The sequence below is a fragment of the Oryctolagus cuniculus genome, chromosome 7 (genome assembly GCF_964237555.1).
Source record: "Oryctolagus cuniculus chromosome 7, mOryCun1.1, whole genome shotgun sequence".
In the NCBI taxonomy this organism is placed as follows: domain Eukaryota; kingdom Metazoa; phylum Chordata; class Mammalia; order Lagomorpha; family Leporidae; genus Oryctolagus; species Oryctolagus cuniculus.
In genome coordinates this window covers 82,006,874-82,032,504 of record NC_091438.1, presented here as the reverse complement: position 1 = coordinate 82,032,504, position 25,631 = coordinate 82,006,874, and the positions used below count along the sequence as shown (strand labels likewise).

The window sequence follows — 25,631 nt, the reverse complement described above, 5'->3', positions numbered from 1 at the left end:
AGAGAAAGACTCATCCCAGGAAACAAGGACAAGGGGCAGTTCCTGAGGTTACCAGATTGGGACAGTTGGCCCCAGAAAGTCAACTGCCTCTAAGCAAAAGTATACATACACACAATGCAAAATATAACACAGGCTCATTCCCCACCAGGTCCCTATATACTTACAAAGCCCCGGGTGTACTGATTCAGGCTATCAATTGCTGAAATCTTTGACAATTCTTCCTTTACATATGCAGGAGGGGATATATCTGGAAGGCCTTGGCCAAGATTGACAACAGAAGGGTCTGCAGCCAACTTGGTAAATTCAATCCTAAATTACAAAACAAACAAACTGATAGCAGGTACTAGTTACCAAAACAGGCTTGTTACATCTCCTGGTCTTTCATAAAACTGAAAAAATAAGTTAGGGGCCAGGGTTGTGGCACAGCAGGTAAAGTCGAAGCCTCTGGCACCAGAATCCCATGTGGGCACTGGCTCTTGTCCCAGCTGCTCCATTTCTGATCCAGCTCCCTGATAATGACCTGGGAAAAGCAGAAGATGGGCCCCTGACACCCATGTGGGAGACCTGGATGAAGTGCCTGGCTCCTGGCTTCAGCCATCTAGGGAGTGAACCAGTAGATTCAAAAATAAATAAATAAGTCCTTAAAAAAAAAGAAAAAAGAAGACTTCCTTTAGTCTTACAGATGAAAAATTTATGAATTTCTAACAGTAACTTTACCACTCACAAATAATAAAATGACAATTGAATCAATGAACTTAATGTTCCTTATAAACTTCAATTCTATGATATCCATATTTTAATCATGCTTTTTTCTCAAAGAGTCCAGCTGCTACCAAGTTCTCTCATTAACTATTAGATATCATTAATAAAATTAATAAGAAAAGCTCATGGATTAAAAGGTAAGTTCTGTTTTTCTTTTTCCAGTATGTCCAAGTGCTTAGGCAAAGGGCATGGCACATTTGCTAAGCAAATCAGTGTTTGGATCACTAACTTTCTTCTATTGCCACTTAATGAATGAATTAAATGAGTGGTTTTATTTATAGGCTATGGTTGAGGCTAAAAATTCCCAACTAAGGCCATAAAATTATGTAGGAAAACATCACCAAATTATAATTATTTATTCTAAGATACTCACCACACATTGCTATCAAGTCCCTCAATCCGCTTTGCATTTTTCAATTTCAAAGACATTTTCTGAAAGATAAATATTCAAAGAGTTTTTCAATGGCTTTAATCAAAAATTGAAAATGCCAGTAAATTATGGGCAGCTCTTCTTTTTCCCTTTGTCATTAAGTAAGCAGAAGAACCACAAGGACAAATTCTAGAGTCCCACAGAAAATTCTTAAGAGGAATCTATCTTCCACCTATTGTTCCAAAGAATGTCTTTTCTTTTGAACCTTTGAGGTTCATCTTCTTGCCTATGGACAAACATCATCCCAGCTTAAAAGTTAATCAATTAGGGGCCAGCATTGTGGCCTGCAGGATAAGCCATAGCCTGCGAGTCCTAGTGGTTCCTCTTCCAGTCTAGTTCCCTGCTAAGGCAGTGCAAGATGACCCAAGTACTTGGGCCCCTGCCACCCATGTGGGAGACCCACATGGAGTTCTAGGCTCCTGGCTTCAGCCTGGCCCAGTCCCAGCTGTTGCTGCCATCTGGGGAATGAAACAGCGAATAGAAGATCTCCATCTCTGTCTCTCCTCTCTCTGAAACTCTGCTTTTCAAATAAATAAATATTTTTTTTAAAAAAAGTAAGTTAGTTTAAGAATCTTAAATGCACTAAAGACAAAAAGACACTTGAAAAATCAACTAAGAAAAGTATCTTAAGCTATTCTCTGACAATAATTTTATGTAAGCTACACCAAGTAAGTTCCTGTATGGCATTCAGAATATACTTAACAAATTGTCTTAAACTATTCAATAGGGGTTCCAAGTAACAATAGCTAACGTTATTGAGTACTGAGTATGTACCAGGCACTGTTCTAAGTACTTTCCACAATCAACTCATTCAGTATTAACAACAACCCTCTGTAGTGGTTTTACTATAAGCCACAATGTACACAGGAGGACAGTGAGGTACAGGGAGCATCAAGGTCACAGAACTTTTCATATCTGCCCAAGTTTATAAAAAACTTGGTAACACTTGCACCCCAACAGGTTCAACCGAAGATCTGAATCCAGTCTGACTCCAGAACTCCCAGTCAGAACTATTACACTATCTGTTCCATACTAAGGCCTTCTAAAAATATTATTGCAGTGCTGCCTCTTAGAAGTCTATTAGCAGGGCCCAGCTTTGTTGGCACAGTGGGTTAAGCTGCTGCCTAGGACACCAGCATCCCAAATGGGTGCTGATTTGAGTTCCAGCTGCTCCACTTCCCATCCAGTTCTCTGCTAAAGTGCCTGCGAATGCAGCAGAAGATGGCCCACGTCCTTGGAGACAAAGATGGAGTTCCAGGCTCTTGGCTTTGGCCTGGCCTAGCCCCAGCTGTTTTGGCCATCTGAGGAGTGAACCAGCAGATGGAAGACCTCTCTCTCTGTCTCTCCCTGTCTCTCTGTAACTCTTCCTCTCAAATAAATCCTGGGAAAAAAAGTCTACTAGTAATTCAGACCAGGTAGATTTACATCTAGCATGCTAAGGCTGTGGAAGTATTGGGAATTTTAATTACTGAACAGCATGTAATTTTTTTTAAGTTCCTTAGAGACTAAAATAAAGTTTACAACTCTCTCAAAGGCATTGAATTAGCTTTGAGTTCATTGTTAACAAGCTAGTGGAAATAAGCAAAATGACAGCGATTCTACAAAGAACTTTCTAATAGAATATTAAACTAATTTTAATTCAATCTGGGAGGAAGATAATGATAACGGTTATAAAATAGACCATTGTTCTCATTCTAGCCCCAATAATGGAACAAAGAAAATCTCCTTTGTGAGTCTTATGCTTTTAATCTTTGAAACTCCAGGGAGGCAGAGCACACGCAAGTGTCCCAGCTGCCTTCTGGCAGGACATCACGATTCAGGACCTGCCGGGAACACGATCCACTCTGGAGACTACAACTGTAACTCGGAAGTCCCAGCACGGCGGAGGGAAGGGGAAGCTTTAACAAAGGCTCTTTGCTATCTCTAAAACAATGTTGGAAGCCTAATGATGCATTCAGTATGCGACAACACAGCACAGACTTGTCTATAAAACCTGAGCCTGGTGTGTAAAGGTAATTTAGACACAAAGTTCAAGTTGACTTTAAATTTAGATAGAGGAGGTCAAAATGGTTTCAGGTTGAATTATCTTTCAAGTCTGTACCTAGACCAGCCTCTTCTCTCAATATTGTTCCTGCTGTCCTCTACCTCCCAAATCAGTGCCCCATTCACTCTAATTTTTCAAACAGTCTTATGTTCTCTCTCACCTCTGTATGTGATCTTTCCTCTGCCCCAAATGGTCTTTCTTTTCCAACCTCTTTTTCATCACTAATCATTTCCCCTCCCCTCAATTAAATATCAAGGAATATGATTTTGTCAGAATAGGATTGAGCCTTGAAGGCTCACAAACATTGTAATCAGTGAGACTTATTTTGTATGCCAAGTACGCATGTCCACCTCCGCTGTGGATAATGCTTGCCACCCTACCCTTGCCCTTGGCCAACTCCTATTCCACCTGCCAACTCCAGTTCTCTAGAGAGCCCTCTCTGATTCCCCAAGTCCAAGCCGAGGGGTCCTGTTACGTGCTCCAGTTAACTGCAGCACCTTCCAGGTCTGGAGGCATCATGAGACAGGCAGCTGTTACAGGCTGAACTGTGCCCCCTTGAATTCACATATTGAAGCCTCATCTCCTATGAATGTGACCTTACTTGGAAATAGTCACTGCAGGCATAATTCATTAAGATGCGGCCACCAGTGTGGGCTTTAATGCACCTGATTGACACTGTATGAGAAGCCTGGATGCAGACACAGACGCAGACACAGGAGAAGGTGGTGTGCAGACACAGGAGAAGGTGGTGTGAAGACAAAGGCAGAGACTAAAGTGATGGTGCTGCCAGCCAAGTAAAGTCAGCAATTCCAGGACATCGCCACAAGAGGGGGGCAGATGGAACAGGCTCTTCTCACAGTGCTCAGAAGGAACCAAGCCAGCCCACCCTTGGACCTCAGACTTGCAGCCTCCAAGAATGCAAAGGAAGAGATTTCTGCCATTGGAGGCACCCACGTGCAGGTACTGTGCAGACAACCTATAGATGTGCATATGAACACTGGTGAACGTGTAGAAGATACCCTGCAACACCCAAAGATGCCAGGACTCAGCGGTAAATGTAAGTGCTTGCTGTAGAGTAGATCCAGTATCAGGCGATTAAAATACACCTGGAATCCTACAGAGAATTAGACACAAGGCTCAAATCTATAAGAAAACAACTAGAAAGCCTGTATAATTTCTAAATTGTATAACACCATGAAGTGACTTTTGCTACCTGGTAGATTACAGACCTGGCACAGTTATACTGAATTGCTATGTTATCAATATAGAACTGCTAGAGAAACAAGCAGCGTTTTCAGTCTTTTGTTCATTTTAGGTTGAACATGCTGTTCTGTATTTTCACCACCAGGTGGCAACCTTGGCAAAGATAAGGAAGCTTATCCAGTGCCTAAAATGTTTACTGCAAGTGTTGGTACAAGGATAAGTCTCCAGAACACCAAAGTTTCAATTGCATATATTTCAAGGTCTCTCCCTGTAAGATCTGATGCAGGCAGGTGGGAAGGGACAGGTGTAAGAGAGTATACCCGGGGAAGTCAGTGGCACAGTGGGTTAAGCTGCAATATGTGACATCCACATCCCATATAGGAGTGCAAGCTCGAGTGTTGGCTCCTCTGTTTCTAGTCCAGCTTCCTGCCAATGCATCTGGGAGCCAGAGGTGATGGCTGCAGTGATTGAGTCCTTGCCACCCACGTGGGTCACCTGGATGCAGTTCTAGCCTCTGGCTTCAGCCTGACCCAGTCTGGGCATTTGGGGACTGAACCAGCAGATGGAAGCTTGCTTGCTCTCTCTCTCTCTCTCTCTCTCTGTTGCTTTTTCAAATGAAATTAATAAGCAAATAAAAAAGCTTTTTTTAAAAAAAAGTCTGCCTAATAGTGTTATAATCACCTTGAAAAATGCTTTGGTAGTTACTAAAAATGGAACATAAATCTCTACCACACAACCACCAATCCACTGTATTTGCCTGAAAGAAACAAAAGCCTATGTCACACAATGGCTTGTACTCAGATGTCCACATGGTTTTATTTACACAAGCCCCAAACTGGAGACACAGCAAAGCTCCAGCCATGGGTGAACAGAACACTCAATGACATTACAGCCCTATGATCAGCTACCATTTAGTATAACATTCTGACACATCCCCACATGGATTGCTTTCAGTATCAACTGTGTAAAAGGAATCACACACAAGAGTACACACTACACAATCCCATTAAATAACATATCTCATTTACAGAAGATCCTATATACAATCCCAGCTTATAAGATATTAAAAGAAAACCCTCTATGGTGACAAAAGCAAATCAGCAGAGTAGGGGACAGACTGCAAGGGAACATGAGGGCTGATGGATGTGCTGCATGCTGACCAGGGCAGGGTCTTATGGTATGCACAGAGGCTGTCACTGCATTGTAATTTTTAAAAAATATTTATTTATTTGAAAGGCAGAGTTACAGAGAGAGGAGAAAAAACGAGAGAGAGCGCGCGCGCACGCACGCTTCTATCTGCTGGTTCACTCCCCAATTGGCCACAATGGCCAGGGCTGTGCCAGGCTGAAGCCAAGACAGGAGCTTCATCTAATTCTCCCATGTGGGTGCAGGGGCCCAAGGACTTCGGTCATCTTCTGCTGCTTTCCCAGACACATTAGCAGGGAGCTGAATTGGGAGTGGAGCAGCTGGGACCCAAACCGGTGCCCATGTAGGATGCAGGCATCATAGGCCATCGCTTAACCTGCTATGCCACAATGCCAGACACTGAATTGTAATTCTAAGTAGATGCACTTTGGTGCACCTTGGTGAAGCTGATTTTAAAAAGCTCCCAGAGGGAGAGATATCAGGCCTCTGGTTAAGCCGCCAGATGAGATAGTCAAGCTCTGTATTGGTTAGATATGGAGTCCTATTGCAGCTCCCCATTCCGGCCTCTTCCTAATGCACACTCAACACTCCAGGAAGCACAGGAGATGGCTCAAGGGTTTGGGTTCCTGCCATCCACTAACATGGGAGACGTGGGTTGATTTCCAAGCTCCTGGCTTTGGTTGACTCAGTTCTGATTATTGCTGGGGAGTGACCTGGTAGATGCAATCTCCAGCTGTCTATCTCGCTACTTATTAAAAAAGAAAGAAAAAAGAAGGTGGGGGATGCTACCAGTGAATTCTGAATCATTTGCTCTTTCTTCTGGACAAAATGCCTCTCAAGCAAGCAGTCATTAACAAAACCATCTTACAGATTTTAGATGATTTCCAAGGTATTTTTTTTTTTTTTTGACAGGCAGAGTAGACAGTGAGAGAGAGAGAGAGACAGAGAGAAAGGTCTTCCTTTTCCGTTGGTTCATCCCCCATTGGCCACTGCAGCCGGCGCACCGTGCTGATCCAAAGCCAGGAGCCAGGTGCTTCTCCTGGTCTCCCATGCGGGTGCAGGGCCCAAGGACTTGGGCCATCCTCCACTGCCTTCCCGGGCCACAGCAGAGAGCTGGACTAGAAGAAGGGCAACCGGGACAGAATCCGGCTCCCTGACCAGGACTAGAACCCGGTGTGCCGGCGCCGTGGCTCAATAGGCTAATCCTCCACCTGCAGCCATTGGGGGGTGAACCAATGGAAAAGGAAGACCTTTCTCTCTGTCTCTCTCTCTCACTGTCCACTCTGCCTGTCAAAAAAAAAAAAAAAAAAAAAGTGGATTGGTTATTTCAAAGTGACTTTCCTTGTAAGAGGACAGGAGACAGAACAGAAATGACAGACTGGTCAACACTAGGTTACTTCAGGTTGTTTTAAAAAATTTATTCTCATTTTATTTGAAAGGTTGAGAGAGAGAAAACACAAGAGAGGGGAAGACACAACACAGACACAGACACAGACAGACACACACACACACACACAAACACTTCTTCATTCACTCATTCAGTTCCCAAATCCTCAAACAGTCAGGACTGGGCCAAGCCAACGGCAGCCTGGACTCAATCAGCCTAGAACTTAAACATGGGTGGCAGGGACCCAAGTATTTAAGCCATCACGTGTTGTCCCCTGGGGTGTGTATTACCAGGAAGCTGGATCTGGAGCAGAGGTGCTGGGATTGGAACCATGCACTCCAACCATGCTGCCCTGACCAGCAACTTGACTGCTGTGCCATGCTCCCAGCCCTCTGAAAGAATTAAGGCAGAGGCGACTTCAACATCAAGCCAACTGCAACTAACCTGCTTGGGAAACATGGCTGCTGTCTCTCTGCATGTCACTGTTCTCCAGAGACCCAGAACTGACAGACATGCACATACGTGTATGAAGGAGAGTTTATCGGGGGCATTGGTTCCCTCACCGGTAGCAGCCCAGAACTCCCAAGACAGGATGTGTCCCAGCCAGAGAGCCTGGGATGCTGTTATTGTGGCTTGATTCAAGTTCAAGGCCTCTGGACCAGAGGAACTGAGAATGTCTCAGTTCAAGGCTGAAAAGCCCCAGTGCCACAAGGGGTCCATTGTGTAGTTCTGGAGTCCCAAGGTGAGAGACTGACAACTGACAGCAGCCGAGACAGAAGCCAAGCGTGTGCCAGAGCTCTCTTCCTGAGAGGCCCACTGACAATGTCCGCCCACATTGAGGCCAAGTCTTCCTGCCTAGTGCACTCAGATTCACATGCCAATCTCCGTTGGACATGTTCAAAATAATGCTTTTCCAGGTTTCTGGGTATTCCTTAATCTGGTCATACTGACACCATAAAATTAACCACCACAGTCTGTAATCTTGATTGCTCTGAAGTTCAGCTAAACCACTTGACAAGGTGCGCTGTTAGCGCAAATGACTCCATTTTGGTTTTTGGCCTGGTCTGTTGGGGAGTTTAGTCCAAAACTATGGCTTCCTGTAACTTATTCAACAGCAGGACGAATCAAAAAGCACACGTATTACTTTTTTTGGCCACTAGATGGCATAGGGAAAAACAGAAAGTTCCTGTCTATGGTGGAAGAATTCAGAGTAAAACTGAGACGAAAGGCAAAGTAGGGAAAGACTCCAAGATACGCAAGGAAAATATCCGGTTACAATGAGATCAAAGATGCACATACTTAAGTGGAACTTACACATTTTTTTAACACGTAAATAATTATTTATTCTCATTTTATTTGCAAGGCAGAGAGACAAAGACAGGCTGGTTTACTCCCAAATAGCTCCAACTGCAGGGGCCATGCCAGGCAAGAGCCAAGAACCCAGAATTCAATCCAGGTCTTCCACATAGGTAGCAGGGACCCAAGAACCTGAGCCATTGCCTGCTGTCTCCCTGGATGTGCATTTGCAGGGAGCTGGAGCCAGGACTGGTGCCCAGAATTCTCCATATGGAGGCAGGCATTCCAAGTGGCCTCTTAATGGTTGTGTCAAATGCCCACCCCTAAGCAGACCTTTAAAGCAACACACATTTAGTTCATTTATTTTATAGAGAATGGCCTCTGCCTGATATATTGTCACAGTTTAATGTCTGTAGATTGAACAACAGTGAAAGGATTAGAATTTGGAAAAATTGATATTTCAATGGAAAAACGCACTGGCCCCAGGATCCCCTTACAGGGTTGACTCTGGTAGTGCTGGAACTCAAGCTATTTTGTGCAGCTGTAAATTTATGATAACGGAGGCATACAAACACTGGTTCTAACTTTTATTGAATTTTCTCGCCCTTGTAGAAAAACCAGTTTGCCTTCACTTGTCATTCAGGTGCTATATAAATTTTTGTTTTGGCTTTTCCTTTGAACCGGTCACAACTTCTGTCTGATTCCCTCATATCCCTTGAATAAAATAAAACCCTTTAACACAGGTTCATTTTCATTTTTGTATTTTGTCATGAGCTAACCTTTTTTTCTGGAAGCTAGCTTTAAACATTACCTTTAGTGAGACAAGCTTACTGGACACAAGGGTTTCTCTGACTACTGATCACAGAGGTGAAGAACTGGAAAACAAGTAAAACTGGAGAGTGAGGCAAGCAATGAAGAAAAACCCTGATTTATTATTTATAAAACCTGGGCCCAAGCCAAGATCACAGAAGAGAAAGCATTCGAGTACCGCCTGCACCCCTAGTCACTGGCCAGGTCCTTTTGCCAAAGCCTACACAGTGCAGTCCTCTCCCATCCCGACACAGCTATGGGGTTAGGGCAGGGCAATATCAGGCCAAGCCAGTCAGGACAACAGGAAATTAGGTCCAAGACTGAGACACAGGTAGTTTTGATATGGGGGCCAATCAGAGTGATAGAATTAGGCTCATGAGCAGGAGGTCACACACCCCCTGCAATCTTGCCCCACTGTGATCTCACCTGTATCCACCCACCTGTCAGACTGTGTAAACACTCCCCTTTTGGAGGTGGATAAATGGCTGGAGCGTGCTGAGCCAGCTCCCCCGCCCTCCCAGTGCCGATTCTCACGCCTGCCCTCCTGTGCTTTGCTTGCCTGCTCTCTCGCCGCTCCCCCGCCAGCATGCCCTCTCTCTCTTGCAGCCTCGGGGCTGCTCCCTGGAAAAGCCTGGTACAGGACTCCCTGTTTACTTTTTCTGATCCATTTTCCCTTAATAAAGCCCTCACGTTCCTGTGTATTTCTCTCTTTCCAAATAAATCCTGAACATGTTGTCTGTCTCGTATGGGCTGGTGCTTAGAAATCAAAATAAACGGCAATAACCCGAAATATTAAATTCTGGTTTATGTTATCCTACAACAGTTTCTGATGGATACCTGTACCAGGAAGAGAGGTATATCTGGATAATCCCTCATAACCACCCCAAGTTCTTTGCCTGCTAAGATACGCCTGTATTCTGATGAAAGTTTCCAAGATTATTTAGCACAAAGAGCTTTCAAGACAAATAGACCATAGTTAGAAACTGAGCCTGAAAATCACCAAGGGTGTGAAGTAGGCAGGCTACCTGTCTTCTCTGAGATCCAGTTTCCTCATTTGTTAAATGGTGAAATGACTGCCTACCTCATGTAAGGGCTACGGTGATTAAATGGGAAAACACAATTCTTAGCATATAACACACTCCAAAGACAGTGCCCATTCCGAAAACAGAAAGATTCTCTTAGTTACAAGTACGATGAGTAAGGTTGCACCGAAGGGCGCGAGCTGTTGAATGTGAACTCAATACATAATCAAAATTGTGTGTATATCCAAAAAAGGCAATTGTTTTCTCTAACGAAGGACAGATTAAGGAAGAAGGAAAAAATTTTGTTTTGGTTGCTAGAAAATAAACGTTTCTTTGGTGCTTCTCTTGTTAGAAGTCAGACACTAGCCTATGTGTATGAGAGGGGCCAAAGAACACACAGGGGTAGTTTGTGCAGTTGGTGAGGGGAGAAGCTCAGAAGCCTGAGCCTCTGAAGCAAGACCAGTATTTGGGCAGGAGTCTTGCCCGGGGCTGGCAACCTTGTTTGGTGGGCCCCAGCCCTCTCCTGGGGACAGCGTAAGGGAATCCTTCCCACTCTTTGCCAGGCAGGCTAATTGGTCCAATAACACTGGGAAGAATTTCATAAATTCCACACCCAAAAAGCCACCTATCCAGCAATATCCGGGGGGTTGGGTGGGGGGGTGGGTGAGGGAACAGTGGACTCCTAGCCAGATCTATAAAATTCCAGTCTGTGGGCCCAGCATTATGGCTTTTAGCAGGTAAAGCCATCGCCTGTGATGCTGGCATCCCATGTGGACACTGGTTTGAGTTCCAGCTGCTCTACCTCCCATCCAGCTCCCTGCTGGCAGCCTGAGAGGGCAGTGCAGGATGGCCCGGGTGTGTGGGCCCCTTCATCCACATGGGAGACCTGGCTCCTGGCTCGTGGCTTTGCCTTGGTCCAGCTCTGGCTGTTGCAGCCATCTAGGAAGTGAACCAGTGGATGGAAGATCTCTCCCTCTCTCTCTGTCTCTGTCTCTCTCTCCCTATCTCAGTCTTTCAAATAAATTAATAAATTAAAAAAAAATTCCAGTGTGAATGCAGACTGGGCTCTCAGTTATTTTCTGAGATGCCTGTCTGGACTGTCAGGTGTATGTTCTTCATTAAACTTTACCACCTCGCTTACTGCCACTCTCCGTTTCACATCAGCAATTCTTTTCTTGGTGAAGAAAAAGAACTCTAATCTGGCTGTCTCTGGTAACAGTGGGCATTTAACTTTTACCAGTCCTTAAAAAAGAAAAAAATAGTACATTCTGGAAGGCAACAGCTGATGGCTTAAGTACTTGGGTCGCTATTACTCATGTGGAAGACGAGGATGGAGCTCTGGGCTCCTGGCTTCTGCTGGACCAAGCTCTGGCTGTTGTGGGCATTTGGGGATTGAATCAGTAGTTGGATGACCTCTCTCTCTGTCTTTCAAGTAAAATGAATGAATGATTAACTAAACATTAATAGACTTTATCACCTGGAGCAGTTTTAGGTTCACAGCAGAAATGATCAGAAAGTAGAGTACCCACATATTTTCTTCATACTCTGACAAATTTTCCTACCATTAACATGTCAATCCCACCCCCAACTTAAAAAAAAAAAGATTTATTTTATTTATTTAAAAGGCAGAGTAGCAGAGAGGGGGAGATATTGACATTGCGGGCAGTGGCTTAAGTCACTACACCACACACAGGCCCTACCCTTTGTTAGAATAATCTTCATTTAGAGGTTAGTCAATCAGATTGCAATTTGTAACCTATTTGGCTTCCTATTCTTCTTTCAAGAATAATCTGTTAACTACTTATTCTCAATATATACTTCCCAAAAAAGGGCTTCTCAGGGAAATTACTCTATGTGATAATATAGATACATGTCATACATTTGTCAAACCCATTTATTAACTCTCTGGCTTCCTCTCTTACCCATCTCTCTTTCCACTCATCTATCTATCTTCTACTTGATACTTCATTCTCTGTCATTCTAGCATCAGAGGGTAATCAAGATTTTATCTTCCATTTTCTAAGCCTTTAAAAAGCAGGTTCTCAAAAAGTGAGAATAACTTTCATCATGGGTTACATGTGCTTCTTTTTCTTTCTGCATGTTTGTAATATTTTTATTAACATTTCAAACACAATTTAAATTTCAGAATAGATACAAATATTTTAGTAAACAGTGAAAAATATATAGAAAAGTGTAGCTTATCCTTCGTTCTATTCCCGTTCTCAGAAGTAACCTACAAAGTAAGTTTTCAATGATATTAAGGATGGTATGGATGAAAAGAATTTTCCAGTGAAATGAGTTTATAGTAAGTGGTTTGGCTGGTTCTGACCAGTCTTTCTTGATTTAAAATTATTCTCTCTATTCTTGTGCACACTGATCAGTTTGCTTTTTTCATGTGTCCATCAAGAGCAAACTATTTGAGCAACCACTGTAAATGCAAAGCCTCGAAAGAACTGCATGGACATTCTGCTGTTGTCATTAAAAGTACTTTGGAAAAGGGTTTGGCAGCTACTTAAAAATTAAACATGGGGTGTCACTCCCCCTCTTCGTGGAGGAACGACACAGGACCCTGCGCTGTTCTTTTGTCTGCTCGGCCCTCCCCGGGTTTGCTGCTGGTTCTTCCCCGGTTGGCTACAGTCCCTTCCACCTCTGTGGAAGGGGGGGTTCCCCCTGCCACTTTCCCCACTTCCACGGGGGAGCGGCACACCGCCGGCCGGCTCTCTCGGGGGCTGCACAGGTGTTCCTTCAGATAGATGTTCCCCTTAGATGTTCCTGGTGCATGTTGTCTCTCTCCTCCTTTACAGTCCTCTTCCACCAATCCCAACTCTGCTACCCACACGCCGAGTACGCTGCTCTCCTCCAATCAGCTCCTGCAGGTTACTGGTCAAACTGGAGGCAGCTGTGTAGAAGCTGTTTACTCCTCTCCCAGCGCCATATTGTGGGAGAGCAGATGCATAGAATAAGTCTTAATTCCAGTAACTTAGTCTAGTCCGAGTTGCTCCCCACAATGGGGTAGATGCTTGGTGTGTTGGTTAATATGCTGCTTGGGACCTCTGCATGCCATATGGGAGTGCCTGGGTTCATGTCCTGGCTCTGCTCTGGATTCCAGCTTCCAGATAATACGCACCTGAGATGCTCAAGTAGTTAGGTCTATGACAGTATGTGGGAGACTCAGATTGAGGTCCTGGCCCCTCATTTTGGCCTGGCAAGTGCTTACTATTATGGACATTTAGGGAGTGAACCAGCAGATAGAAGATGTATCTCTCTGCCTTTCAAAGAAATAAAGTTAATCAATTAAAAAAAAAGAAAATCAGTGCCTCCCACCCCCCAATTAAACATAAAGCTACAATATAATCCAACCATTCTACTGCTAACTATGGGGAAGGTTGATTGCATCCAAAACAATCTGTAAGTTTGAATAATGCACTGTCAGTGGTCCTCACATAAGGTGTATATTGGAATGACCTGGAAAGATTTTTCAAAAGACTTAAAGAATCAGAAGAGGGCTGGCGCTGTGGCACAGCAGGTTAAAGCCCTGACCTGAAGTGCCGGTATCCCATATGGACGCTGGTTCTAGTCCCGGCTGCTCCACTTCCGATCCAGCTCTCTGCTATGGCCTGGGATAGCAGTAGAAGATGGCCCAGTACTTGGGCCCCTGCACCCATGTGGGAGACCCGGAAGAAGCTCCTGGCTTCAGATTGGCACAGCTCCAGCTGTTGAGGCCATCTGGGGAGTGAACTAGCGAATGGAAGACTTCTCTCTCTCTCTGTGTCTCTACCTCTCTCTGTAACTCTTAACTTTCAAAAAAAAAAAAAAAGAATCAGAAGAACTCAGGATGAGTCCTGGGTATGTGTAGTCTAACAAAGCTCCATGAATGTGAATTTTGCACACACCCTTCTTTGTGAAACCATAGTTTCATATGATTAACTTGGATAATGACAATTTCCAAACAATTTCATCTGTGTATGGGAGAGAGACTGAACTAAGGTAGCTATGATGGCAATGAAGAGGAAAGACAGAATTCAAGAGGTATATGAGGTACAGTTCATCGTATTTACAAGACAAGAAATTAATGATGGCGTTTATGAAAATTTCAAGCCTATACAAAATTTAAAAGATTAGAATTAGATGGAACAATACAAAATTGCTAGTTTCATCCATTTTTGATTTACAAAAAAAAAAAAAAACAAGCTCATATGATTCAACCTAACAGAAAACACTCATTTATACATCACTGAGATTCAGTAATTGCTTCTGCTGCATATTTCTCCTTTTATTCTTTTCTAAATGTATAATTATTTTCAAATGTGTAATATTACAATGTTCTATGAATAATTTAAATACATTTAAAAAAATACCTGTTTTTCTTAACATTTGAAAATAAATGAGTCCAGTTAACATTTAGATGGGTTTTTTATTGTTGTCTGTCTCTGAGTCAACACTTTCCCTCCCTGTATCACCTTCAGACTACTGCAGCACTAGTCATCCTAAGTCACACATGCTCTTGAGCAAGTGGAGGGAATGCTCAATGTGTTTGGAGAAGTCACCCTTCTTGATGATAAAGGTGAAGACCATAAGAGATCACTGTGTAGAGCTGGGATTCACCTGGCCAAATTTGTTCAACTACTTCATAGCTTGCCAAACTATGCAAGTGAACACTGGAACTGTGTCCAGAGTTCATACTGCTGAGTCATTTTAAAGCAAATTGTAGACCTAAGTCATTACACCACTATAATATACTTGAATGTATTTCTAGAAAATAGTGTTATTTTCTTATATAACTGCAATGTCATTAGCATACTTAATTAATAATAATTCATGGTATCACCTCCTACTCAGTCCACATTCGTATTTCCACAATTGTCTTTAAAAAATGTCATTAGGGGTGAACACTGAGTCTCATGGGTAAGATGCTGGCTAAGAAATTTGTATCCCATATCAGGACCTGGATTCAGTTCCTGGCTTGTGACTCCAACTTCCTGCTAACGCAGAGGCAGCAGGCGATGGCTCAAGTAACTGGGTCCCTGGCTGTCAGCTTGTGGACATCTAGGGAGTCAATCAGTAGATGGGAGTTCTCTGTCTCTCAGACATATATACAGATCACCTGATTGAATATATTTTTTTAAAATATTCTTTCACATTTGGTCAAGTTCCTAAACAAGGTCCACACAGTGTCTTTGGTGCTTGTGCTTCCTGAACCCTTTTCCATCTCAGAGCAGTCCCTCTGCAATACCCCTGCCCTCTCCCCCTGACTCCTACTCATACCCCATGCCACATTCCTTTGTAGAATAATGGGGTCTGTTACCTGTCCTGTGGTATGACCGCCATTCTGCACTTGCATGTTTGCTTTTCCCTGATGACACTTTCCTGCTCCTCAATCTACCTCATTCCCTATAACCTGGAAGCTGCAGGACCAGCAATTGCCATCACAGCACTATTGTTTCTTGAGTAGAAAGAGCATGTTCTTCAGTGAGCCAGAGCTGGACAGGGTGAGGACTGTATCTGGCCATGCTACTCACAAGCTATGTGACTTGAGACAAGTTTCTACTATTTAAGCCACTACTTATTTACTCATTTATAAATTAGGACCATAACAATTTTTAAAGGTTTTGTGAAGACAAAGTGAGAAAAATGGACACGTAGCATCCTACACATTGATCCTGACACAGGCAAGCAGTTGCTCAGGGGTTGCCAGTTCTAGTTAATGACAAGAGACACCTTTAGCTAATGTAATAGAAATAATCATTCTAATAGAGTGACTATAAAATCACCTACAAACTTGTATCTTTTTTGACATTGCAGAGAATGTACAATAATTTATCCATAAGTGATAAGCAATACCTACAGCAGAAGTAGAGAATCCCAGGATTTCTGAAGAATAAATTGTCTTTAGGAGTTCTGTCCTACTGCCAAGAGAGCAGAGCCTCCTGTGGGCCAAAAACATGCTACAGGAAAAAAGGAAAAATGGAAAAAGGGAGTAAATATATGACCGTTCCATCACTATCACACATTTATGGTGAGATGCTAGGCCATAAGCTTACATATAACAAATATATTTTTTGATAACTGAGTTTTCATTCTCTCTAGTTTTTCTCATCACTGCAATCACTGTAATAAATCTATTCCTCCTGACACAAATTTAGACTTCATTTTAAGACTAGAGATCTGTAAAGATATTTTGAATGAATAAGATAAGGCTTTAGTCAAGAGTATTAGAATTCAATAAGTGGGGCCGGTGCTGTGGCGCAGCAGGTTAATGCCCTGGCCTGAAGTGGGTTAATGCCCTGGCCTGAAGTGCCAGCATCCCATATAGGCGCTGGTTCTAGTCCCGGCTGCTCCACTTCCAATCCAGCTCTCTGCTATGGCCTAGGAAAGCAGTAGAAGATGGCCAAAGTCCTTGGGCCCCTGTACCCCCGTGGAAGACCTGGAAGAAGCTCCTGGCTCCTGGCTATGGATCAGCACAGCTCAGGCCGTTGCAGCCAACTGGGGAGTGAACCATCGGATGGAAGACCTCTCTCTCTTTCTATGCCTCTCCTCTCTCTGTGTAACTCTTTCAAATAAATAAATCTTTAAAAAAAAGAATTTAATAAGTGTAAGTTCCATTTCTAGCAGCTATAAAATCTAGAATATTCCCATCCAATAACTCAAATTCCAGAATCACCTGGAAAACAGTTACTGGTAAAAGCACAAGTTGTAACAGTACATTCAAGTTGTTAGAACAGGTTATTTAGAAAGCTATTTGAGGCCGGCGCCGCGGCTCACTAGGCTAATCCTCTGCCTTGCGGCGCCGGCACAAAGGGTTCTAGTCCCGGTCAGGGCGCCGGATTCTGTCCCGGTTGCCCCTCTTCCAGGCCAGCTCTCTGCTGTGGCCAGGGAGTGCAGTGGAGGATGGCCCAGGTGCTTGGGCCCTGCACCCCATGGGAGACCAGGAAAAGCACTTGGCTCCTGGCTCCTGCCATCGGATCAGCGCGGTGCGCCGGCCGAAGCGCGACGGCCGCGGCGGCCATTGGAGGGTGAACCAACGGCAAAGGAAGACCTTTCTCTCTGTCTCTCTCTCTCACTGTCCACTCTGCCTGTCCAAAAAAAAAAAAAAAAAAAAAGAAAGCTATTTGAAAAGATGGATAACAGTAGGCCCATGTCAAAAAGTTTTCAGATTTCAACAAATCTACAGAAAAATGGAATTAAAAGATGTTTATTCTGGTACAAAAGTTTTTGGAAATCCAAGCAGCTTTTTCACAATGTACATCTGACATGAACTTCCTGAAGACCCCTGAAATGAATAAATCTTAGGTTATTTCCTCAGAAGAAACTTTCCTCTGCAATTCTGTTGACAGCTAGCAAGCCCTATCAATAGACTGCAGTTCCATGACAGGCATGCATTCTAAATTGCTTCTCTACCTGTCAGGAAATTATCAGTCATGGGCAGACGCAGGGCGATCAAAGGCAAGGCAACTCCATTACTATCTTGCCACTCAGAAGCAGAAGGACGTCCAGCTTTCTGAGAACTTTCACTGAGTTGTATTCTGAGAAAGTCATTCTCTAGAGCATATAAGGCTGCTGTTTCAGTGTGTGGCATCTTCTGTATCTCTAATAGTTGTTCAAACCTTAGAAAAGGAGGCATACCCTGAAATCTAAGGGGGCACTGACACTAGCTATGAATCTCGAAGTTACCCAAATGTTAAGGCTACTTAAAGGTTTGGCTGTGAAAAATAATACAGTGGAATATAAAACCCTGCTCTTCTTAATAAAATCTCAGCTTACATGATTGCATCTAAAAAGGCCTTCCCTGGCCATGCAAGGTAACAACTTCTTAGCTATCCTACTTAACACCAGCCTACTATTAACTTTCTGCAAAACATTTTTTTTTGTTTGGCTGGTTACTCATTCACTCTAGCCAAGAGGTCTTGTTTGGCAGCTTAAAATGTAAGCTCCAGGAACACATACCTGGTATGTTAAGTTTAACACTGCATGAGTATTCTCTCAAACAGTATAGTCACTCACTGAATGGCTAAATGAATATATAAAGTCACATTATGAATTAATGATTTAAGTGGGCTGTTATGAGAAGAATTCTTTCATGAAATATTGATTCATTTTGTACAGAAATAGCTAACCTTTATATTCTGGGTCTCTCACTTCAAAGACCAAGTTTTGAAATCAAGCCATGTTTTTTCTCGTGATGCTAACTGTTCTGTTCTAGAACAAATATTAATTGGATTAGGTAGTAGGGATCATTTTAAAGAAAGGAATTAGCAAAGAACATTACTGAATAATCATTTGTATCACAGAGGACTTTCTTGCAGGACAACATTTTTTTCAGCAAACAAATGTCCACTTCCTTAAGTTCAGCATGATTTCTTAGATTTTTGGGCAAAGTACAATCAAAATGTTTTCTTACAAGTAGAGAAATCTTCTAACTTCTTGAGAAAAACTGGTGGTGGTGGGGCTGTCATTACAGAAAGAGAAAAGGACTAAGAATCAGGATGCCTGAATTTAGTTCTCATCTTGATACCAGATAGGTCTCTAACCTTGGGTAAGTCACTGGCTCTTGCTGTGATGCAATTTCCCCATTTGACAAAATGGTGCATGAATGAGTCCTTGGTTTTGAAAGTAATCACAGAAGGAACCATTAGGTCACTGGCTGGTCATGTGTGATCTTAGGCTAGAGCACTTGGGAGATCTCCCCACCAAGGTGTGGTGAGCCATGCCCCACCAGGCCTCAGTGTCTGAAACCACACCAAATCTGCTTTTCCCTGGAAATCCTGACACCTCCCCTGTCTGCCTTCGGCAGCACATCACACTTCCTGGTAACTGACCCAGCTCTCCCTTCTTCCACTTCTAAATCTTCCCCTATGGCTCTGGGGACAGTTCCAGCAGCAACAACAAATTCCATTCTACCTTGATATTCTCAGTGTGTTTTCTTTTCCTCCTTGCTCTAAGTTGAACCTTACTGCCCTCCAAAGATATCACTTCTCCATACCTCATTGTTGGATTTTGTACTTGGTGAGAACATCTGCAATTTACTCCCTCACACATTTTCAAATTTACAGCATATCATTACCAATTGTAGTCACCAGGTGGTATCACCCACCTCTTTCTTGCTATTTTACCATTGCCAGACTATTTACCCTTCTCATCTGCCTCACCGATATCACCTCCTGTCCTGCTGGTGACTCCCCATCACTCACTGAGGAGTGGTCATGAGGCAGCGACATAGTTTTCTCAGCCCCAAGTGCTGTGATCATCCTGGCAAATTTCAGTGTCTTCAGAGACAACTGGTCAAACAACAGTCACACACCTGAACGTTGCTGTCGTTCTCCACGCTCGCTGCCTCACTCGCCCTCTCCCAGCTATCCCCTGTACCTCACCATTACCTCAGTCTGGTCTCATTCCCAAACAACTACTTGCAGCCTTCTGCTCTTTGACTATAAAACACCTGCTTTTTCACTTTGCTTAATTATTCCAACTGTCAGTATTCTCCAGAAAAACCAACATTTCCAGGAGGCTGGCTCATTTTTTCCCATACAGGCTACACTTTTCTCTATCTCCCTGTTTAGATGACAGTTCTTCCACTTCAGTGACCTTCTAGACGATGCCTTAACTCCCTTGCCTATCTTTTCACCTATCTGTAGCACCCTTGTGATGGCTGAACTCAACTAAGGTGTCTGGCATGGTTCACAGACTGGAGTGCTTGAGAAGTCATCACAATAGCACAGGTCCATGACTATTATTCTCAAATTGACCCCAATACTCGCTAGCACTTCTAAATGAAGTTTGCAAGCAATGCCAATACTTCTCTGCCACACTCCAAAATGACTATTTTACTTTTTTAACCCACATTCCCCTAACCTGAAACCCTCTACCTTTTTTTTTTTTTTTTTTTGACAGGGAGAGAGAGAGAGAGACAGAGAGAAAGGTCTTCCTTCCATTGGTTCACCCCCCAAATGGCCGCTACGGCCAGCGCACTACGCCAGGAGCCAGGTGCCTCCTCCTGGTCTCCCATGCGGGTGCAGGGCCCAAGCACTTGGGCCATCCTCCACTGCCTTCCCCGGCCACAGCAGAGAGCTGGACTGGAAGAGGAGCAACCGGGACAGAACCGGCGCCCCGACCAGGACTAGAACCCGGGGTGCCAGCGCCGCAGGCGGAGGATTAGCCTAGTGAGCCGCGGCGCCGACCTCTACCTCCCTTCTTAGTCTAAGCAGGTGACTGCTTTTTATCAGAGAAAACACAAGCCATCAAATGGGACCCACTACAGATGGTCCTGGACTTAAGGTTCTTTGATATCACCATAGAGAAAAAGCAATGTGTATTCTGTAAAAATGCATACTGCATTCTGTACTTTGAATTTTTCTTTTAAGATTTAGAGTTCCAAAGAGAGAGAGAGTCAGATATCTTCCAACTGCTGGTTCACTCTCCAAATGGCTGCAATGGCTGGGGATAGGCCAGGCCAAAGCCAGGAGCCAGCAGCTTCTTCTAGGTCTGCCATGTGGGAGCAGGAGCCTAAGGACTTGGACCATTTTCCTTGGCTTTCCCAGGTGCATTAGCAGGGAGCAGGACTGGAAGTGGAGCAGCTGGGACCCAACAGGTGCCTGTATGGAATGCTGGTGTTGCAGGGAGTGGCTTAACCCACTGGGCCACAACACCCGTCCCTGTACTTTGAGTTTTGATCTTTTCCTGGCTAGCGATATGCAGCAGAACACTGTCTTGGGATGCTGGGCAGTGGCGGTGTTCCAAACCACCATTCAGCCACAGAGTTACGAAGGGGAACAACTGATACCCCACAGTGTGCTGTGCTGCTAAACTATGATGGTCAGTAAATTATGTGGATTAAACAGATTGCTGAGTTATGGTATTCTCAGTTTATAATGGGTTTACCAGAGATGCAGCCTCATTGTAAGCTGAAAAACATCTGTACCGAGACCTGATTCCGTCCTACCTCTACAGAGACCTTAATCCATGGGTTATTCTCCCTTTCTCTTGTCTCTTCAACTTGCCTTGCTCATGCTTCTTCCAGCTACAAAAAGGCAAAGCCAAAAATCACCAAAAATGAAACTCCTGACTCTGTTTTCCGTTGCTCATTTCACCAGCTCTCACCTTTCCCTTAACCTCCACTCCACAATCTGGTGCAATCTGATTTTTGCACTCTTTACTTCATAGAGGCAGCTCTTGCTAAAGTCATTTCTGACCTTTATATTGTTTAATCCAATGGATGTTTTGCAATTCTCACTTTCCTTGTGTTCTCTGAAGATTCAGATACCATGTCCAAGCACTCACTCCTCCCAGAAACACCATGTTCCTTTGGTTTTTCACATCATAACCATCTCTAATTTTCTCTTACCTCTTCCTTAGCTTACCATTAAATGATGGAACTCATCAAAACGCACACCTGGGCTCTCTTTTCTTTTTACCTATTACTTTCCCACTAGGAATTGTGGGAAAATGCGTGAAAAAAATGACTGCCAAGAAATCTAAGCAGATTGGTAGTTACAGATTTAGAACCTTTGGAACAAGATGCTTCTCTCCTCCACTTTGAACACATATATTTTGGGAGGCATTTTTCTAATGCAATGAACACTACATACGAATATTCACTGATAAACTAAGTAACTACACATTTGGATGTCATAGAAAAGCTGGAAAAAATCAAAAGGGTCCTTAACTCTAAACGGTATTTTCATTGCATTTTTATATTTTCTCCCAATAAACAATGCTCTGTGAGGAAAACCAGGCAAACTGATTCAAGTGGTCTGGTTAATCCAATTACGGCAATGTGTACCAAAGGTGAAAATGATTGACAGTAAATTTAACTGTCCGTCATCACAGGAGCAGACTCTTACAACGAAGATTCAGAAGCTATGCTTGGCAGATTTGAAAGTGATCTGAAATTGCGAAGGTCTGGTGAACCGTTGGGAGCAGAATTCAAAGCTACAAAGTAGGCAAAAGCAGTCAAGAGGATTTTTAAAACACAAGACGTTAAAAAAAGTTTAAAGCTCTGGAATGAAATCCTGATAACCAACCTATAAACAGTTTGCATTGGGGGGAAAGAGGTAGGAAGAGACTCAGTAATTTGCCAAACTCGAGAACGCTGGAGTTAACTGCAAGTTCAAGGGAGATTAAGGAGAGGCAAGGGCAGCAGGCACTGGCGTCAGGGAACAACCCGCACTGTTAGAAAGAAAAGATTACGTTCATTCCACGCTCTGCTACTTCGCTTCCAGAATGTGTGCAAGGTTCACAGACACAAGAAAGGGCATCCTGGTTGGGTAAGGATAAGCCTCAGAGCCACGTCGTTAGAGAAGAGGAAAGAAATCAGCCAGTGCTGGCAAAGATTTAAGAGGACACCACCCTGGAGCAGCCCGAAAGCTCTTCTGTGCAAACGGGATTCGCGTCATTTCCCATTTCCCCAAAAGGAGGAAAAAGAAGTGACAGGTAACGCCAGGTGGCTTGGTCTGCAAGATCAGACGCAACAACTTGAACTGCTCTTCGCATTAAAAACCCTGGAATCCACTAAGAGTCACTTACATGGAGAGTCAACAGCCTTCGTCTCTCTCTCTCTCTTTTTTAAATTAACAAAAGTTAGGTAATGCACGAACTGGCGTCGGTTTTTACCTTTTACCTTCTAAAGGCCTTCTAAAGGCCCAGATTACAAAATGAAGACCAAATAGTGCAGGACATCTAGGAGGCCGTTCCTATCCGAGTCTTCCCCGCTCCAGGGAAACTGCTGACTTCAGGGTGGACCCTCTGCCGCGCCGCGGCGTGCCCGTGCGGCGGGTCGAGGGTCCAGCCGCGGGCTCGCGCCCAATTCCCGAGGGGGCGAGTCCGAGTCCGAGTCCGGACGGAAATCCAGCCCCGGCTCTTCCTCCCGGCCGCGCCAGGCGCCCGCGAGCTCCCGGCGGGCCCGCTCCTCTCGCAGGCGGCCGCTCCTCGCGCGCACCCCACTCACCTTCCTCGCTTCCGGACGCCAGTCCTTGGGAGCCCTGTTGGGCGCGCTTTGGGCGTGGGGGCGGAGCCTGCGCGCGGACTGACTCTGGGGTCTACCTCAGGGTGCAGATTGGCTGTGGGGTGGTCTGGGGTGAGGCCCTGGATGGGACGGGACAACCAGCGTGTGGCGGGTGGAGGGCGCGGAGCTGGAGGACTGAGGGGGGCGGGACACGGCCTGGATGTGGCCTAGGATTGGCTCTGGGGTCTGGACTCGGGTCAAGGATTGGCTGTGGGATCCCCGGGATCGCAGACTGGACCAGGTAGGCGGGAGGGCGGGAGCAGATTGGGGTGGGTGCTTTGGGGTGGGGCTTTGGTCGTGAGTGAGGTTTGGGTATGGAATTTATACGCACGGCCAGGATTTACTTGTGTGAGACTGCTTGGCTTGGGGCAGGCTTGAGGACAACGGCTGACTTTAAAGGATGGGCAGGCTGTCGGGCCACCAAGATTGTGAGAGGGTTCGAGTAATTTTGCAAGGTGTCCAAGAGGGGGCAAGGCTGTAAGAACGTGGGAAAAGGAGTTTGTACATAAAAAGGTTCACAGAAAATGTATGGTATGAAAACTATGCATGGATTTTAAAAGTTTTTTTCATAAAAAGAAACTTACTTTTGGTTCCATTTTCTACCAACTTTTTGAAGTGCCATCCTATTCGTCTCCTGTAATTGGGTGAGGGGAGGAAAAACAGTGGCAGTTTACTTTGCTAAATAGTAAAATGAATTTCCTCAGAAAACTGAGAATGAAAGGTCATGAGACCGATGACAGTTTAAAGGTGAAGAAGGCAACACAGGGTCATGCTGCGGCTGGGGACACCCACATTCCATAAGTTTCCAGCGTTTCTGAGCCTGATGGAGCCCCTGGCTCTTGGCTTCAGCCTGGCCCAGCCCTGGCTGCCCTGGGGCATTTGAGGAGTGAACCGGTGGATGGAAGATCTCTCTCTCTGTTTCTCTCTGTCTCTATCTCTATCTATCTCTTTCTCTCTGCCTTTCAAATAATAAATATATATGTAGGAAAGAAAGAAGAAACGCTGCTGGGAGAAAAATGAGACTACCTTGCGTTGCTGGTGTGGGAGACGTGGTTGGTGTTAGGGAGTTTCCTGTTTTGATTACTTCTAAGAGGATGGAAGAGTAGATGAGTGGATAGAGCATTATCACTGTTATTTAAGCATATATAAGAAAGAGTATATATATTTAAGCATATACAAGAAAGAGTAATAATGATCTTCAGTTGGAGGGATATGCTGTAGTTTGTACAGTGACCTTGTTTTAAATCTGTTTAGACAAGATTATGAAATGGCCTTGTTTTTTGTCACACCTTATCATGATCACAGAATGAGTTTGTCTGATGCTGGTGTACTGGGAGACTTGTATTTTAACAGGAACCACCACAGCCACCTGCTAACAGCACTGAGGTGAATGATCAGTTCAGTTATGAGCCCACAGGCTGCTTCCCTTTTTCTTACATTCAACAAATGTGAATTGAATGCCTGGATACTGATACTGCTGGGAAGAATGAGTGGAGAAACTGTGTATTGAATCTTAGGTTCTGCTAGGGCAGGAAGGGAATACACAAGTAAATCTGAAAATGCTTGCAGAGGGAGGTAAGTGCTGTGAAAGAAACAATGAAGGGTGGAGATGACCGAGAGATTAAATAGGATGGTTGTGAGGATTGGGAGTGGAGCTGGGATTTGAACCCAGAGACCTGGATTTGTTGTACCTGAGCAAGTGCAAACAAAGGAGTACCACACACTGATAAAATGTGATGGTCCTTTATTGCTGGCGGTGGAGAGTGGGCTCATGCCCTAAAGAACTCTAAACCCCGAAGCCCAAAGCGACAGGGTTTATAAAAACCACAAAATTGGGAGGGGAGTACATGGTTGCTAGGATCAGGGGGAATACATGGTTACTGGGGTCAAGCTAACCTAAAACCTATGGGAAACTAATATCTTAACAATACCAGTTATAATCTTAACAATTTCAATTATAATCTTGATATTAATCTAGGTATTGGCTTAAATCATATGTAGGACATAGACAAATTACATTTTTATCATTAACCCAGTACAGCCTATCTACTTTCAAGCTTGAGCGAACATTGCTAGCAGGTTTCTATGCTTTGCCAAGTGTGATGTAGTGAACTGCTATTGTTTGTTTTAAAGATCATAGTTTTAGACCAGAGTCTCATGGTGTGTGTGTGTGGGAGGGTGCCTTCCCAGGATGGAGTCTCAGGTGCTTCAAAATGGAGTCCCTGCTGTCAAGGTGTTACTTCATTCCTCCCTTTGTGTTTTGACAATAATCAAATCCTTGATTTAGCCACATCATATGGATCAGGAAGGATATTTAGGGCAGTTTGCTAGGTAACTGATTAAGAATGCAGGGCTTACAATCAGTCTGAGGAGGAGGAAGCTATTTTGTAGGACAACTCCTGTAAGAGACTCTACCTGGCTATGTACCAGATCAATAGAAGATTGGAGGTGGCTGCTATTGGCATATGAGAAATACCTTGCTCACTCAGAACCAAGGCTGCCGTGCTGAGGGCAGCAGTGGGTCACACTGAACC

The 25,631-nt window shown here is 44.2% G+C and overlaps 1 protein-coding gene across 14 annotated transcripts in view; it reads right to left on the bottom strand.

Moving 5' to 3' along the window:
- The window catches only part of KYAT3 (kynurenine aminotransferase 3), a 55,121-nt gene extending 31,868 nt beyond the window's left edge, over nucleotides 1-23,253 (bottom strand). The window contains exons 1-5 of one of the 14 annotated variants that reach the window (XM_008264931.4): nucleotides 23,041-23,253; nucleotides 21,037-21,114; nucleotides 15,946-16,045; nucleotides 1,136-1,194; nucleotides 165-309 (exon numbers count right to left, since the gene is read on the bottom strand). In XM_008264931.4, coding sequence (XP_008263153.1) covers nucleotides 165-309; nucleotides 1,136-1,194; nucleotides 15,946-16,044 — 303 coding nt within the window. In that variant the 5' untranslated portion in view covers nucleotide 16,045; nucleotides 21,037-21,114; nucleotides 23,041-23,253. Of the gene's footprint in view, nucleotides 1-164; nucleotides 310-1,135; nucleotides 1,195-15,945; nucleotides 16,046-21,036; nucleotides 21,115-22,619 lie in introns of all 14 variants that reach the window. The other 13 variants (XM_008264933.4, XM_070076945.1, XM_070076943.1 and 10 more) reach the window with 13 other exon arrangements.
- Between the last annotated feature and the right edge of the window lie 2,378 nt (nucleotides 23,254-25,631).